Source organism: Vanessa tameamea, chromosome 2 (assembly GCF_037043105.1).
Source record: "Vanessa tameamea isolate UH-Manoa-2023 chromosome 2, ilVanTame1 primary haplotype, whole genome shotgun sequence".
Classification (NCBI taxonomy): Eukaryota; Metazoa; Arthropoda; class Insecta; order Lepidoptera; family Nymphalidae; genus Vanessa; species Vanessa tameamea.
In genome coordinates this window covers 2,754,833-2,773,164 of record NC_087310.1, presented here as the reverse complement: position 1 = coordinate 2,773,164, position 18,332 = coordinate 2,754,833, and the positions used below count along the sequence as shown (strand labels likewise).

At 31.1% G+C, this 18,332-nt stretch overlaps 1 protein-coding gene across 1 annotated transcript; it reads left to right on the top strand.

The window, feature by feature from the left end:
- The first annotated feature begins 477 nt into the window (after positions 1–477).
- On the top strand, positions 478–16,718 carry LOC113398919 (monocarboxylate transporter 12-B-like). Its single transcript, XM_026637863.2, has 8 exons — positions 478–641; positions 13,229–13,423; positions 13,728–13,998; positions 14,341–14,543; positions 14,623–14,887; positions 15,041–15,207; positions 15,374–15,539; positions 15,771–16,718. The coding sequence occupies exons 2-8, from the start codon at positions 13,310–13,312 to the stop codon at positions 16,121–16,123; spliced, it is 1,539 nt and encodes a 512-aa protein (XP_026493648.1). The 5' UTR covers positions 478–641; positions 13,229–13,309; the 3' UTR covers positions 16,124–16,718.
- Positions 16,719–18,332: the final 1,614 nt, after the last annotated feature.

The following is an 18,332-nucleotide window of genomic DNA, read 5'->3' as shown; positions in this document are numbered from 1 at the left end:
GTTTAGCATCGTTTCGTTCGTGTAATGATTTGTAATATTATATCTAAACCTTTGTGTATCTATATTTAATCGGCTTACGCTTGATCACACTCACACCTGATGATAAGTACTGATGCAGTTTACGATAGAATTACCTATAAGATGCATGCTCATTGTAGTTGCGTGATTAAAAGATCGTGACTTAATCGATCGCGATACAAATTCACACAATATATTAGGAAATTGCGTTATCAAAACGATAACTAATTCCTTACGCAGAGATACTAGAATGGAAATTAGATAAAATGCTTCATATGACGTTGTCGGTTTCGTTTGCGTTAAAAATAAAATTTTGGTGGTAGGCTCCGTTGTCAATTTATTAATTCGTTTTATTATTGTTATTTTTCCGGACGAAGCCATGGTTTGCTAGTATGAAACATTGTATAAAGTGATCTTATCGCGACAGGTCAAACTCGATGACTCCGATACCGCGACAATTCATTGATGTTAGTGTATTTGCAGTGGGCGGTCGTTTTTATTAATAATAAATAATGTGCACGATATACGACGTTACGCGTATTGGACTGTGAAACAATATTGCTTAACACTATTTCATTGGACGTTTATTTACCATGCATATTGTTATGAACGGTTAGAAATAGGTAAGGGATAATATTTATTTTATAAAAGTGCAATAACTTAATAATAACTTGGCTTATCAAAATATATCTGACTAATATTATAAATTTGAAATATAATATGTTTCAATGTATGTTACACAATATGCTTAAATGATTTGACTCATCATAAAATTTTGAAATTTCGATAAAGTTAATTATGCTCGTAAGGAAAAGTGTATGTTTTTGTTTACTTGCGTGGGGAGGGTAGCAACTATATATGTATATATTACATAGTATACACAATAGTATATGTAATAAATTATATACATTACATATAAAAATCGACAATTTCTAAATTCAAACATGTTATTAAGTTAAAGAACTACTTACTAACGATAATATTCCTACAACTATTACGAATTCTTTTAAAGAATATATCTATTTAGATTATCTGATAAGCAATTTAAAAGGCATTCGGACATGTTTTTTATCGGAATAATCTTTTTATAAATAACACGTAACGAATTATATTTGCGGATTAATTTAATGACATTTCACTTGTTTCTTATAAGAAGAGAAAGTTACAATTATTTTTTTTTTCATAAATATTTTTAAAAATGATTCTCTAGTCTGAATTGAGATCCAACGCTGACAACTTTACGTGGTTACGTGAGACAAACACTTCGACTCTTCAACTTCATTACTAGCAGCTGTTACAAAGACCTTTCTGAGCGTATACCCAAAAACTTTAATGCCCTAAGCTGTCGTACCTGTAACAAAAGACTTATTCATAAACTAAATACATACATAAACTTTTGACGGTGTGAAAGTACCTAATTAGTTCGACTTTGCCTGATCGCTAGTACCTTATTTTCAAGTAATGTTACCTTCATTTGTTCCAACGACAGTTTTTATACTCAGACAAATACTTCTAATCGGAAAAAATAAATAATAGTTCTAATTATGTTTTTATATCCTCAAATCCATCAGTAGTGTTACATTAAACCGGATTCAAATAGATATCAAGAATACAAAAACATATTTTTATCACTGATATAAAGACAACGATGGTAAACGTTCGCCATTGAAACCTTGGCACTGTTAATACGTTGCTTGCACCAATAATGCGTTGCCATGGAAATAATATGTTTCGTACGCTTTTACTATTAACGAGTTACCTTCTTAAATATAATGCACAAATCTCAATCTACATCAAATTCCATTCGGTATGGAGTTTGGTTTGGTTTCGATTTAAGACAGAAACTATTTTTTTAACTGACCCCCACGAGGGAGTAAAGGACGTGTGACGGTTTGTATGCTATTGGTAAAGTTTTATAAATTGCGCGGGTAAATCCGGAGGTTTAATTAGTAATATTATAAATTTAAAAGTTCAGACACGCATCTGGCAATCTGCACCGCCTCGCACAGGCAAGTGAGGCCGCGGGCGGGAACTAATAGAAAATATTACTGTATAGCAGAAGGTGGATATAGGATATGTATCCATGGTCAGTTATGCTAAGTCAAATAAGAATAGTATTTTTTTATTTTTAACATGCATTTATTTAAGTTCACGTGTCATTATATGTAGGTAAAATGTTGCAACTGTTTTTAAACCAGTTCAATCCGTCGATCGAGATGAAATTCCGCTCAAACTTCTGGTACTGGTGACAAGATAACGGATGGAATAAAAACTTAATACATAGAACCCAGACCGAGATACCACTCACTCATCAGATATTAAAATATCGGATGACTGAGTAATATACAGTGGTATACCGAATATTGCTGTTTGGCGATTGACAGCCAGTTTAGTGCCAGAGTTGGCGGTAACTACAGACGCAAGTGGTTGGTGGTGCATTGGCGTTGTAAGAAATGATTAATATTTCTCACGCTGCCAATGTTTATAAGCGGTGGTGACCACTTTATCTTCATAAAATAAACGTAATAAGAAAATCTGTAACGAGTAGATGTTCATTTTTCCGTATGCTATTTTTGTTAGGATGAGCTATAGCAATAACCGCAAAAAAATATAAATTCTTATTCTTGATATTGATTTTCAACCACAGAAATCAATGCGGATGAAACATTAGAAAAAAAATTAACAATCTTAAAATCATGATCAATCGTCAATTAATATTAAATAGTTTGATAGTAATAAAATTAGTTAGATTAAAAAAAATAAAGTTTTAAAGATTTTGTCAATACTTTTGATGTGCGTGATTTTAATATTTTGAGCCTATTTGGGCAAAAGCTTAAGGTTATAATGCCACAGAGCAGCCTTTTTACAAAATATGAAAGCAAGCTTACATTTGCACTGGATTAACCTACATTGATTAATGGCTGATTACATTTTTTACAATCCGTTTATAAAAAAAAAAATATTAATCTCAATGTGAAAAAAATTTACGTCATAAAATTTTCGTTTCCAATTTTAAAATTTCCAACATTATTCAAATACTGATAATCTTTTGTTTCACGGCAGAAATAATAACTAGTACTTCTTGTTACTTGACCTCGTGTTTCGTCATTATATCGTTATAAAATTGACATAATGTTGAGAAACTGTTGTTAGTCATTTCGTCATATGATAAGAAGCCTGATTAAATCATTTATAAGTATTACATGACAGTTGCTTTGTTTAAATTCAATAAGAATTTATAATAAGTTAGTTGTTACCGTAAACATCGTTTGAAATGAAAATGAATATATATTTATTTGTATAAATAAATTAGTACCAAGATGTGATCAGATTAGAATTAGATCAGTCATTCAAAGATGAATGAATGATATACGATGAGTGAATTACAAATTTTTAAATGATAAGTAACATTAACAGTTTGTTTAAGAGCGGGTATAAAGTTTAAATTCTATCTGTGACTTGATTTTACATTAAGAAATTCAGTTCAAAGTTTACTATATTTATTGTTCGTGCAACATAATTATACGCATTATATTTCTGTTTTATGTACTATAAAATTGTTGACATATTGCAACTCTATACGTAGACTGCATTGTTAATAACGCAATATTATAGTTTTAAAATATATTAAATACATTGAATAGATACTAATATTATAAACGCGAAAGTAACGCTGTGTAACCTATTTACACTTAAAACGCTAAACTGATTTAGATGGAATTTGCTATGGAGATAGTTTGAATTCTAGGAAAGGACAATTCATTAATTCACCCCTTGAAGGGGTTAATGATTGAATGAATGAGTGTGTTATAGGTGAAGTTTTATAATTTAGGCGCGGGTAAAGCTGCAGGATCAGTTAGTTAATTTATAAATGAATCCTACTGTTCTTGTGCAATGTTCCACAGTGAGTCAATGTCAGTGTATATGGGTTAAGGGTAACACCGCGTTATAGTATGACAAATGCAATGAGGGGATTTACTTCTCATGAATATACCAAAATAATTACACGAAATATAAAAAATGATGTGATCATTTATGAAATATTAATTGAATTGAACATTATTTATTACATATTTGTCTAAGGATAATAAGGAAAACTTATATGAATATTCAAAAATTTGAATTGTGCTGCGGTCTAGTGATAAAAACTTGCAGACACACGAAATAACAAAGTAAACTAAACTCTGTTTGACATTTGCTTTTTCACTTCCAAAGCACTGAATCGAGTTCGATGTAGATTGCTATGGAGCAAGCTAGAACTCCAAGGAAGAACATATAACAATAGGAAGGCTACTTTTATGCTTAAAACCTAACGGTCGTATTTTAATATCGACGATTCAAAAACGCTTCATTGTGAAGTTTACTTGAATAAAATTGATTTGATTTGATTTGACCAACTCCTAAAACCTTTATGATAATTATAATAATTTTGTTGTATTGAATAATAAGGAAAATACAAATTCAATATTTTTTTAACAATATTCGAAATTATATCAATGTAATGATTTGATTGTGTCGCGTTTAATCATATGAATATTTTCTAAATTAATATCTGCCAGTAGGATGCTGTAAATGCAACAGGTAGCTTATCAGATAATCTGCAACCACACCACAATGTTTTGTACGTTTGTATTCCGGTGTTTTGATTTCGTGTCAATGAGTCGTTCCAAATTGAATACAGCTTCCTCAATTGGTACATTGATGGCGTAAGAGTGATTAGTATTTGTTACAGTACCAGTGTCTTTGAGCGATAGTGACCACTTCTTCTCGTATAGGAAAAACAAGCAGATTTTTAACAGATACTAATTTAAATATTATATATGATATCATTCTTTAAATGTACTTTAACTTACTAGGTATATTAATAAATTAAAATTTCATGTCAAAAAATCATTGCTAAATAAGTCTCAGTACGAAATTATGTTAATGTTAAAAATCGTATACTTATTATTTGTTGATTTATAGGCAGCATATATTATTTCAATTTTATCGTACTTTATAAGGAGTATAGATAAAGTTTTTGCCATAGAATCTACTTTCCGAACCGATGATAGCTTTAGAATGAATTGAATACTGTATAAATATATTTTGATTTAGAAAATTTTAAATTTCTCATTACAAACTAAGATTGTTCCCAAAAAAAATACATTTAGAATGTATGTTTAACTTCTTTGGTCATGAGTCATCATTCGACGTCATTATTTAAGGCATTACCCTTTATAGTATTCATATATATATTTAATAAAGTCGTAAGTGACTATGTCATGAATAACAACGATATAAATTATTTGATTTAATTATATCATTGCATAATACGGAACGACTTTTGATTGCATGAGTAATTAAATGTAAAGGAATCAAGAAGATAATGTAATATAATAATTCATATAATATAATAATTCATATTTACGATAAATCGAAAACCGTTTTACTGTGCTATATTGCACAGGAAACGAATACAAGCCGCCAATAATAAATAATTAATTCATGATAGAGTTTGTCAACAACTGATTAAGGATATTATATATGCGAACCGATGAACATAATATTTTTTTATTAAGATAAGATTTATTATTAAAAAAAAAATAGTTACTATACAAATCGTGACCGTGATATTGTGTCATTTTCGCGTTGAATCGCAAATCTATTTCACTGGACAATAAACGAATCAGTCTGAACAAGACGAGCGTTATGCTTTTAAAAAAAGATTTTGCACACTAACTCCAAGTGATTCAAGTGAAAATGGAAAAGAAACATAATTTGTAACATTACATTACATTACATTAGCAGGCTGTAAATTTCCCACTGTTTGGAGCATATTTCACCACGCTGCTCCAATGCGGGTTGGTGGAATACACGTGTGGCAGAATTTCATTGAAATTAGACACATGCAGGTTTCCTCACGATGTTTTCCTTCACCACCGAATTATAAACACAAATTCATAAACATGAAAATTCAGTGGTGCCTGCCTGGGTTTGAACTCGAAATCATCGGTTAAGATGCACGCGCTCTAGCATCTCGGCTCGTATAATTTAATAAGAGACGAAATATATGGATCGCGTTTGAGCTTTTTCCGCGGTTCATTTTATTTATATATTATAATAGTTATATGTGCTCGGCCTCGTCAGATACTTCCTAATCTAACTTTCGAAGTTGTGCACAATGCACTGCGACTGGCGCGCCTCTTGTCCCTTGATACTATACTAACTTTTTTGTAGTATAGTTTAGTAGGCGGCCAAATGGGCTATCTGATGGTAGGTGGTCACCATCATCCATAGACATTGACGTTGTAAGAAATATTAACCATTCCATCCGAAACCAATGCCATCAAGCTAAGATGCGTCCCTTATCCTTGTAGTTACACTGGCTCGTTCAAAGTGCGTCAAACTGGAACACAGCTGTATTAAATTTAGAAATTGCTGTTTAGCAGTAAAATATCTAATGAATGGATTGTATTTATCCAGACGGGCTTGCACAACCCTTCAATCAAGGTAAAATGTATTTTAAAAGTTTATAATATGTAATTATGTAATCGAAGCTCTATCAACTCCTTTAGGAAATGTAATCAAATCATATATTTAAATAAAATAATTTACATTGAGAAAACGATGAAGAAAATTCAATTCCGTAGTCAAATAATAAAATATATCTAGTTTTATTTATTCATTGGAATGTTACAAAAAGATTAAACAATTCTTATCAACTTTAAATATATATTTTTGTTACCAAGACCAGTGGCGCATAATCTTTATTTCTATTCTAAACGATAATACGCCTTTTCTATCAATTAAAGTTATTAATAAATAAAAATTTACTTCTAAATATTTTACGTGTGGTGTGATTTTATTCATTAGACTATCTTTTACTAGCCGTGTACCTGATGGGATATCCCAAACATTATTCAGAAACCCACTCATAAGCAGTAGCTTAAACACATGGGAATCACCCATAATTCTAACTTTTCAAATGATGAACTTCCATACAAACTTTCATCCTAAGTTTTATCATGATAGGTGATGAATTTGTGCAAAATTTCCTACGTTCAGACGCGGTTTAGACTGTACGTAGTATGTCATTTTAAAATGATAATAAGTAACATCCTATTGATGACCCATTGCTGGGCAAAGATCTCTTCTCCCTTTTGAGTAGAAGGTTTGAATAAGTAGGTCAATAAACTTTACATAACAAGTGACGGGTGTAGTCATTCGCCTTATCACATTTTTAAAATAAAATGCTGAAACAAACTTCAAGTATAGTAATGTTTTAGTTTTAATATTTTCATTAATATGTTAAAACAGGTTGATAGAATATAATCTAACCGGCAAGATATTGATAAACGAAGTGTAACAGATAACAGTTGTGTTATTAAAAACATGTTTTTACTATATTTACGTTATTGACATCCTTAAGCGACCTTTGTACGTTTGTATCTTAAAAAAAATGTTTATACATTTTTATCAAATGTTTGTTTGCTTAAACTCTACAATCAATGTTAACACGTTGACAGTCCCTGCATCACATATGATACAAATTTATCTTTCACCATACGTCCTTGCATCACATCTGATGCAAGTAGGCGTACAGACTCTACACCGTTTATTGGCGAGGACGTCTGAGTTAGGGAAATAAATATTATTAGGACGTCTAGAATAGATATTAAGAAAAGTAAAACACCAATGAACCAACACATTTTTTTTACTGAATGAAAATATTGCTAAGACAAAAAATCAATGAAATTCGTTAAAGCATGGAATACAAAATGGCTTATTACATTGCTTACACTCTGTGTGTACCTGAGGTGATTTCTTCTGAGCTTCTTTTGTGGTGCTGCCAGCATCCTTCAATTTCTTGTAGCAACTAAGACAACGTTTTCTTGCAATTTTACCATTAGCTATTCTAGGTATATTGGTAATTTTATGCGATGAAGCCATTAGAGATCTTGATGGCCCTGTAGCGGGTACAGCTAATGCTCCAATTGTCAATATTTTTTTTATTATGTATTCATGGCCAGCTAATAATCTAAATTTTTTGGTTGGATTTAATTCATTGTGAAGGATGATGGCGTTCACAACTCCAATAGACAAAATATCTGCTGCTATCTTTTTGTACCAAATACATGTCTTTCGCACAGGAGAATTGTAGCTTGCTAATTGATCCGCTAGATCAATTCCTTTTTTTCCATTATTGTACATAAGCACCATCTTTGGTTTCATAATAGGTCGAAAACCTCCAGATAGCTGCATTTTATGATTGTGGCATGTAGATAACATGAAAATATCACGTTTGTCGTGCCATTTGAGGCACGTCATGCAGTCATTTTGTTGAGCGGCGACTTCACCCTTTTTCAATGGTTGGTGTACCACCTCATAAGGAAGCCCTCGCCTTATTTTTCTGACAGTTCCACAAAAATCAGTTTTCTGGTTTTTAAGAAATCTAGCTAAAGGTACACTGGTATAATAATTAGCATCACTTAACGGTCGGGAACTCATTTTTGCTAACTATTTTGTGCAACAATAGATCTGCGATGCTCGATTAATTATGATTAACGTTTATAATTATTTTTATGCAACTACCGCAAGAAAACTAAAACAATTAGTTATATGAATACCCACATTTTTTGCTTCGACGTTCCCTGCATCATATGTGATACACTAAAATTAAGGACGAGACGTCCTTGTATCACATGTGATACATGCTGAAAATAACTGTAATATTACAGTGACGGAGATTTCAAGTATAAATTTATTAAATGTGAAGTATTTCCAACTACCTTTAATAAAAAAACCGCAGGACGCCACGTGAAGGTTGTTGGATTTGGCCTGGACAGTCAACGTGTTAATAATAACGTAGTGGTTAGAACGCGTGACGAAATTCTACCACATGTGTAAGACTTCAAATGACAATCGAAATAATTCTATTTGAATTCGAACCTGAAACATCCGGATCTAGAGCCCTATATGCTAGCTACAACATCAAAGAGATACCTGTGTAAGAGTCTAACAATGCAGTAAGCATTGTTGAGCTCGCCAGTCTATAATTGGACATTTCAATGACATAACAATAACTCAATATTTTCGTTACTTCAATAATAATGGAATAAGAATGTACCTCTAATATTTAATAAGAAATAAACACAAACTTTAAAAACTTTGGAATATTAAATTAAAAAAAAATACAAATTTATCTTTTCAATATTGGTACAACTGCATTATATACTGTAAAAATCAATGGTTGATTTCGCATTCATACTTATAAAACACTACGTATATATTTAATTATATATTATATATAAGTATTCCATATCTGTCCTTTTTGTTGATATAGTGGTTAAAAAAGGCGTTGGTTTAACTTAAGATCAGCTCATTAAAAGTTATAAGGTTTTTCTGATGACATATTCTCAGTATCAGCCTGAAGTCTGAAAATTAGCAGATCTCACACTCTCGTGCTCAAGAAAGCAAACAAAGCCGTAGGTATTGCTCCTGAACTCTTTCCGACCATATCAGAATAGCCGTCCCCTTATGTTATGAGGCACAAGGAATAGTGTGAACTTTTACTGTGCAATAAGCCTTATCTTTTCTTTAACATACAATTTTATTTTATTAGCAGGCGTAGTTATGATTGCTACCACTAACCTTTACATTAATCGTAAAAAATGATTGAGACTCTATTTAATCCCAAAAAAATACTAATCAAATAAATTAATAACTACAGGGTTCATATATAAATGTTGTTAAGGGATTCATTAGATTAAATAAACCCGAATCCTTCTATCGAATGTCAAATATGCGTTGAATTGAAAATCGCTAAGCAACTACTAAATTAAACTAAATGATTACACTTCATAATAATACAATAAACAACAAATACAATTTGCGGCTCACAACGTGAAAATTTGCGTTCCGGATGACGATGAAGTATCACGTTTCTAATTATTGAATTCACTACAGGCGTGTATACAATTAATAGTACACACGACTCGTGAATTTTCCAAGGTTTGTTATTCAAATGAAACACGTTTAACATTGGAAGCTAATGTTTCATATTTTGATGAAATTTATCGATTCTTAGTTTAATGTCAAAGCGTCATTTACATCTGTAAAGCTTAGTAAAAGTGTGAAAGATTTTTGTGTGAAAAATCTATTTAATTGGAACGTTTTAGGGATAAGACCGAATTGGACATATTCGTATGCCGGACGGTGAACGATAAACCTCGTGGTCGTGTCGACTATGTAATAAACTCATCACTTTTAGTCCATATGGTTTTATAATTTTTTTTTTTATTATAAATTCATGCAATTAATTTCAATTTTAATTTTTTTCCAATCCCATTTCTTTTCATGATTGTAGATCTCATCTTATTGCATTAAATCTTGAGTTGATCTTCATTCATTATAAACAAATCATTATTTTTATCTGTACATTATTGAATCCGTTATCCGTTCATTCTAAATACTGTAGATTTAAATCACATTAGTAGACGAGATGACCTCAAGTTTAGTTTACTCGTATCATTATTTCTCGTACACATTGTGTTATAATTTTACATCCTGTAATACAGCAGTTCAAATAATTTGGTCTTGGATTTAATAAAATTTTGAAATGACTGACTAAAATCCAACGCATAACATAAGCCGGTAAGGCTATGGAACTAGGCAAGGGTTTTTCAAAATACATCCCCTAATCGGGGGATGTAAGGATTGTTTGGAAATTTGGTTGTATAATAAGTTTGTATGGAAAGTCGTGACTTTTAAAATTATTTTTATAAGTAAGTAAAATTGGGGATGAAATTTTGTGTGAAGGTTCGTCATTTTTGAAATTCCAAATATAAATATCATTCTGTAGGCAACGCAGGTTACCAAAATAGTAGACTTCAATATTCTATCTAACTCAAATTCAAATTATAATTTTAATCAAGGAGATTCTTACAAGCGGTTCCGAATAGTAATTTTACAAAATAGATTCGAATTAAAAGTAATATATATATTATATATTTGGACCGTGGATTTTACCGAGAAGAGCTGGAAATAAACTCAGTAGTTACTCTATTCTGACTGTGAATTACATAGTTATGTGAATTATATTAACACTATTGGTAACAGGATTGTCTAATTCGCATGGAAACAAATGACTTGCACTTGTGAATACAAAAAAATCTTCTTTTTTTATGATGTAGGTGGATGGACTGGTGACTACTAACCATTAGATGGTCATCTTATGGTAAGTGGTCATCACTTAAAAGTCTATTTATAATTTCCAACATCGGCAATGCGCCACCAACCCCTTACACCCCTTTGGGTAGAATATCCAGAAACGCCTAAATTAGTATCTATTCCTTTTTATCAATATCCCAAAAATATAGTTCCATGTTTCTAACTTAAAACTTCCATACAAACTTTCAACTCTTAATTCATCGCCTTAGAGGCAAAATATCTAGAAACTCTTAAATACGTATCTACTAATTTTTATTCAGTATACCATGTTTCTTCAATTCCAATTGAAAAAAATAACGGTCTTCTATACAAACTATCAACACCTATTTACCCCTTAGGGGTAGAATTTCCAAAATTCCTTTCTTAGTGGGTGTAACACAATAAAACGATCCTAATCACCAAATTTCATCGCCCTAACTTTAATAGCTTACGCTCGGCGATGATGAATCAGTCAGTCAGGACATGTTATCTTATAAGTATAGATAGATATATATATTGTAGTCATATTTTAAAAGATTTTTAATCTCGCCTTGCATTTAGTAGATCTACGTTGTGATACGACATACAATTCGATAAAATTCTAGTTGTATAACCATCAGTAAATAGCATATCACTTCCGCGAAAGATAGGAGTAGGTAGTTAGATGTGTAGAGAGCGTATACTCGTTAAAGCTACATAATCAAACAACTTGTTAATTTCATTTAATACTTCCCGTATCTCTCGATTTCATAGTTAGTCATTTTGGGTGACGATTATGGCTATTACTAATCCTTAGAATCATAGTTACATATATATTGATTGTAGGGTTTTCTGATAGGTACGCAATCACCACATATTCTATCGCCGAACAGCAATAGTTGGTATTGTTGTATTCCGGCTTGAAGTGTGAGTGAGCTGGTGTGACAGTCGCAAGGTTCTACTTCGTTGTTTAGTGCCTAATTTATATAAACTATGGTTAACAAAAAAAACTATAACATTTTTCTGTTGAGTTCAAACATTGACAAAACAATTACACCCAAACTTTTCGAGCCAAGGAAGTGTGAGTACTGCCAAATTCCAAACTCGAAGTTACTACTGAGAATTTATTTACAAAAAAGTTTTTATTTACCCGACTTGAGATTTACAGCCTTATTAAGCTAGCTAGCCACTAGACCAAGGAGGCACATTTTTGTGTATATTTTATCATGTTGAAATTAAAAGTCATTGCGATATGAATTTAAAGTTATACGTCAAAATAATGTACTTCTTATTTTAATCTATGGATAACTTAGAACTTATATGATGAGAATCTTTTTTCGTTGCGGCAAGAGATAAATTACATGGTCGATTTTGAATGCAACTTTTCATCATGTAAGGTTTGAGTAAAATATATTATTGCTTAGTTTAACGCACTCTTTTTTTCATATCATTTTCAAATTTTAATTAAGGCTACCAAATCAATCAATGCATAAAACTTTCACACAGTAAATATGTTAATAATAAAATAGGGATTAATTTTAACTTTAATTTGGGTTTTGTGGACAACGACCTATTGAAAAATACTTTGAGGTGGTCAGTGTCTGGTTAGTCTAGTGGCTGCAGATTCGAAAGTGACATCCTAGCTGATATCAGCCATGTGGCAAGGGAGATTAACCAACCACCAGGAAAATATTGTAGTGCATTTAAAAGGGGACTCTTTATTTCTTCACTCTTATAATCAGATGGAATAGAAATTCTGACATGACCAGAAAATGTTCGGATGCTGGACTTTCGAAATGGTTTTGCGTGCTTTCCGAGGGGTATGTAAACATTGCCAACTTCCAAATTTCGAACTGTGACAGAAAAACCCAATAGCTGTTTAATGGGCTGACTCAGGTATTACATTTAAAACCTGTACATTTATGAGCTAATCTTTATAACGACGAGGCATTCGATAGAATTTGAAAAAAGAACAGCCAACAAATATTAGAGAAAAAGACGTGAGTGGGAAAAATTAAAAAAACTTTTTTTTTTGTTTTAGGTATTAATATAGGAATATAATAAAAAAGTTTTAATAAATATAGAAAATTAGTTTATAATATCGAATATTTAAATAAGAAAAATGTCAAAGAGAAACTCTTTTGCGATGTTACCGAAGACTGAGAAGAGGATAAAATTGGTGCCGCCTGATGGTGGATGGGGATGGATGGTTTTAATTGGAACAGCTCTTTCGAATGTGAGTTTTTATTTTTATTAATTTTAATAAACTTCTTCCGAAAATGTACTAAGGTATAAATCATTAATTATTTATTACATAAAGTCTTATTTTTAAAAAATCTATTGAACTATTTTACTGTACCTCATTATTTCTTGAACAATAAGTATGTACTTTGTTAAAATAAACTAGAGCTTATTACAGAACAAGAAAGGTTTTTACTACAACAGTTCAATAAGCCTTCTTTATTTCCAATAAATGTGCATATAAGATATTTTTAGAATTTATTTATGATTGTTATGCTTATTTTATTGTAACGTTTCAGATTTTCAATCAATCAATGCTGTCTCTGTTCAGTTTATTGTACGGAGACGCATTAGAAGCGATGGGGCACAATACCCAGGGAGCAGCCATTGTTTTGAGTACTATGTTATTTGTCACAAATTTCGGAGGTCCGATAGCCGGAGCGATCATCAAACTAACGACACCTAGATTCGTTGCAGTATCCGGTGCTGTTTTTTGTACAATAGGCATTTTGCTCAGTGGATTCTCGACAAATATTTGGCATTTGGTCTTAACCTACGGTGTTTTCCTTGGTACGTTCAGTTTTTTGCAAACTATTTTATAATAATACTATAGTATTTTGGAATGGTTTGAACATAATGCGTGGGATGCAGAACAACCAAATGGACCACCAGTTGGCTATTGACTACCTTACATAGACAGGCACTGTAATTGATAATTACAACATAAGAAATGACATCAACCAAGGGAACTAAGATTTATCCCATTATGACGGTTATTACACTGGCTCGTTTACTGTCAAAACACAGCAATATAAAAGAATACATATTGAGTTATGGTACCTACCCAGAAGGGAGAGTAAAACCCTGTGACGCTGTTAAAAATACAAAACAAAATGCCTATTTTTTTTTCAGGATTGGGTCTAGGATTCATTCAAAACGCCTCATTTGTAGCCATTAATAGCTACTTCAAAGTACGGAAGAGCCTTGCCGTTGGACTTGCTATGGCTGGGACAGGTGTGGGCCAGACACTCATGCCTCATGTTGTCCGATATTTTTTGGAGCATTTCGGCTTTAAGGGCGCGTGTTTGTTGCTGGCGTCTCTTAGCTTACACGGGGTAATTATTGAATATTTAACTTACTATTACAATAACAATTAAATTAATAAAAATAATTATAAATGAAAATTATTTGTAGATATGCGGAACCATGTTAATTCAGCCAGTTGAATGGCATATGAAGAAAGTTGAAGAAGAGGTAGTAGTTGATGAAAAAATGCATCTACTCGAAGAAAATAACAAAGATATGAATAAAAATAAAGAGTACAATGGCAATGGTGACGTTAACCACAAAGGTCAAGTCACCGCACTAGCTGTTGCTTCTGAGAATGGAGTTGATAAGAATATATCACAAAGTCCAAAAGAGACGAACAAAAACGCCGCATCAAAAGAAAAACTTAACGGTAAGATCTTAATCTAACCTTCATTAAGATAAGACATGTGTGTATATACTACTAACTACTAGCTTCTGAAACTACAAGCTATCCTAAAGGTCAATACTCTATTAGGTAATATTAAGATTAAGTCGACAAACACTCAGTTACCTATTATTTCAGGAACCCAGGATATCCCAAAACCGAAGAAGACTTTGATAAGAAAAATTTATGAATTATTTGATATTTCTTTATTATCAAGCCCTCGGTTTCTAAATGTCATTATCGGAACAGCTCTTACTGTTGTTTCCATTCAAAACTTCAGTATGTTATATCCATTTTTCTTGCAAGTAAGTTAAATTATTTTTCGTAAACAAATGGAAATCGTATAACAAAGTACATTACAGTTCAGTAATGTATTTACTTTTACTGTAAAAATATTTATAAAAATTACGCAAGGAAGAAACATGTAGTAAACATATGACTGACAATTTTCTTTTATTTTAAATTTTACAGAAAGTTGCATCAATGGATAAACAGAAAACAGCTTACTGTATGTCTGCAGTTGCTTTCGCTGATATTATTGGAAGACTTACGTTACCAGCGTTACAAGACAAATACAAAATTAAGGCGAGGATGATGCTAATTCTGACGAGCACGTGGTTAATCATAGTAAGACAAAGTGAGTAAACGACCTGTGAAACAAAATATAAAAAAATCTTACCGTATTTTTAACAATGAGTCTCCTTAAATTGAATTTTTGTAAGTTCGTAAAATATTTCCTATAAACTGAAGCAGAACCTTTTATAATTTTAGTAATTTACATTTTTTCTTTTAATAAAATTCAGGGGACTAACAAGGTTTTATAAGAGCCTTTAATTTATAATAATAATTAAAAAGTTTTCTTTTTCAGTATTGGCATATCAAACCGATTTATACGTAATTCTGACACTGTCTGCATTATATGGTTTCGGAAGAAGTATGATTATTGTTGCAAGAAACATCGCTATATCCGAAAATTGTAGAATGGATCAAGTCCCTTCAGCTGTTGGATTGGGCATGTTAACAATGGGCATAATAGTACCCCCTGTGGGCTATTTCCTAGGCTGGATCAGAGATTACACTGGCAGCTATGCTCTTTGCATAACATCGCAAAATCTACTGATGGTATTATTTTTAGTTATGTGGATACCTGACATGATAGTGATATATTTCAATGAAAGAAGAGAGAAGAGAAAAAGTGCGGAACAGTCATTATCACAGTGATTTAGTGATTACGGATCATGTACCTACTCGTTAGTTCGCACAGGTTTGTCTGTGATATTTGTATATTTACAACGGCTGTGAGATTTCGAAAGTGTATGAACAATTTTACGTATGTCACCAGTTTAGCATTTATAAGTATTTGAGACTGACCGTGGAAGTGTTATGTTGCGATATTATATTTGTACACCTACTAATCGTTTGTTCGACAGTGCAATATATAATCTCTAGTCTAATAAATGAATAAACCCCCCATTAATACTTTACTCAATAAATTATACATTTGTATGACATGATGTTTATTTAAATATACATTTATTCCGGTTTACGAAGTGCTATGTATATAAAAATCACATTCTTATAAATTTATTAAGTAGTAAAATCTCATAAAAATAAAAGCAACGTATTACAGTTTATGAAAGTTTACCGAACGATCGGTTCAGAATTCTCATGTTTAATTCAGAAATGGACGCCCAAGAGTCGCAAGGATCGGGCGTCACCGGCAGACGTCCGTCGACTAGCATACGGATGTAAGCACTCTATCTAAATATCCAATGAATTGGTGATAAATTTTATATTTAAATAATGTTTGGATCATATAAACGATTATATATTTGAATTAAATAAATATTTTCATTGTTAATTTTTTTTAATTGATTTATATGTATATATGTTTAAATCTCAATGTTAAAATGTACTCATAATGATTAAAAATTTATTATTATGATTAAAATGTTAGTTAGAAAAGCATTGACAAAAAATATTAAAGGAGACATGCTTCTATCTTCATTATAAGTTAAATAATTTAATAAATTTGAATTTTGTTTAACAAGCCCGTAGTTAGTGAGCACGACCCGTAAATTTAAAGAGCCCTTTTCATGTATTCGAGACGACTAGCACATTATTCTCTGCGCAAAATGTTTATATATTTAGCTCTTTGTAGTCTAGAAAAATTGTGGACTGAGCCATTGTATACAGATTTTTTACATTATTCAGAACGTAATTAGAACGGTCGTTAAATTCAAAGTATAGTAGTCAATTCATTATGTTTTTTTTCTAATTTTGACAAAGTATTCTATTTACTTGATTATTACTAATTGTAAATAGTTTCAAATATTTATTTGTAACATAAAGAAAATAAAATTATTAAATACAGTTTTATATTTGTTTGTAATAACATTTACCAATTTATAATATATCTTAGGTATTCCGGTTTTAATCGTGGTCACGCTCATTTATTTCGTCACGACGACCGTTATATTGTAAAAATTTCAAGGAAAATAAATAAAATTATGATCACGGTTGAAAGCCGCTTGTATAATATATTACATGAGATAATATTTTGTTGTTTAAATTCAATGCGTCCCTTACCATCTGATTCATTTGAAACTTTGTGCAACGTATGTAAAATTTTTGCAATATATAAAATTTATATTGTACGTTTCAGTTTTAGTTTATTAGCGAAAGTCTTAAGTTTTACGTTCGTTACTAAATATTAAAATTAAAGATTTCAAAATATATAAATTTATTAAATATATAAATTTAAGTCCGCTATAATAAAAAAATAACATCCAAATGATTGTAATAAATTTTATCTAAATATACTGTTTATTTTATTTCATAGTTTAACTTTAATAAATTATTAAACAGTAATAAAAATATCCAGTTAAGAAAAAAGTCTTTTAATTGAGTAAATACTATGTCTGAAATCGTAAGCATATTAATTTATTAGGTATCCATTTATTCATAGTAAATAAATCTTTGGACATGAAATATATAAGATTTCGCAAGGGATTTGGGGTTACTCTTATGTTAAATCAAAATATATAATTATCTATACTATGTATATAATACATTCCATATAAAATTACCAAGGGATTTAAGTTCTATCGTATGTAGGTCGCTATTTTTTCTTATACGCTCATATTTTAAACATATTTTCAAAAATACTTTAAAATATTGCATAGTTCACTATTTCGAATTTTATATATACTTCAGGAAAATATTTTTGTTTTATTCATTTACAAATTATTCCGAAGTAAAGCAAAAATATTGACATAAATTAGCTGAATCTTACAGCCAGTTTCTGAAATGATACTGAATGCTCATTGGTTACTGATTGCGTCATCGGTTGCTATTGATCAATGACCATTCAGATTTTCGTCAGATTAGTTAATCTAACTTTCATCGGCGGCAACCGAATGGGCCGGCA

Excerpts from the sequence above, each read along its gene's own strand:
- LOC113398919 (XM_026637863.2), top strand. The coding sequence starts at position 13,310 with ATGTCAAAGAGAAACTCTTTTGCGATGTTACCGAAGACTGAGAAGAGG. Across the intron at positions 13,999-14,340 it reads AACCTACGGTGTTTTCCTTG|GATTGGGTCTAGGATTCATT; the intron begins GTACGTTCAGTT and ends TTTTTTTTTCAG. Across the intron at positions 14,544-14,622 it reads CGTCTCTTAGCTTACACGGG|ATATGCGGAACCATGTTAAT; the intron begins GTAATTATTGAA and ends AATTATTTGTAG.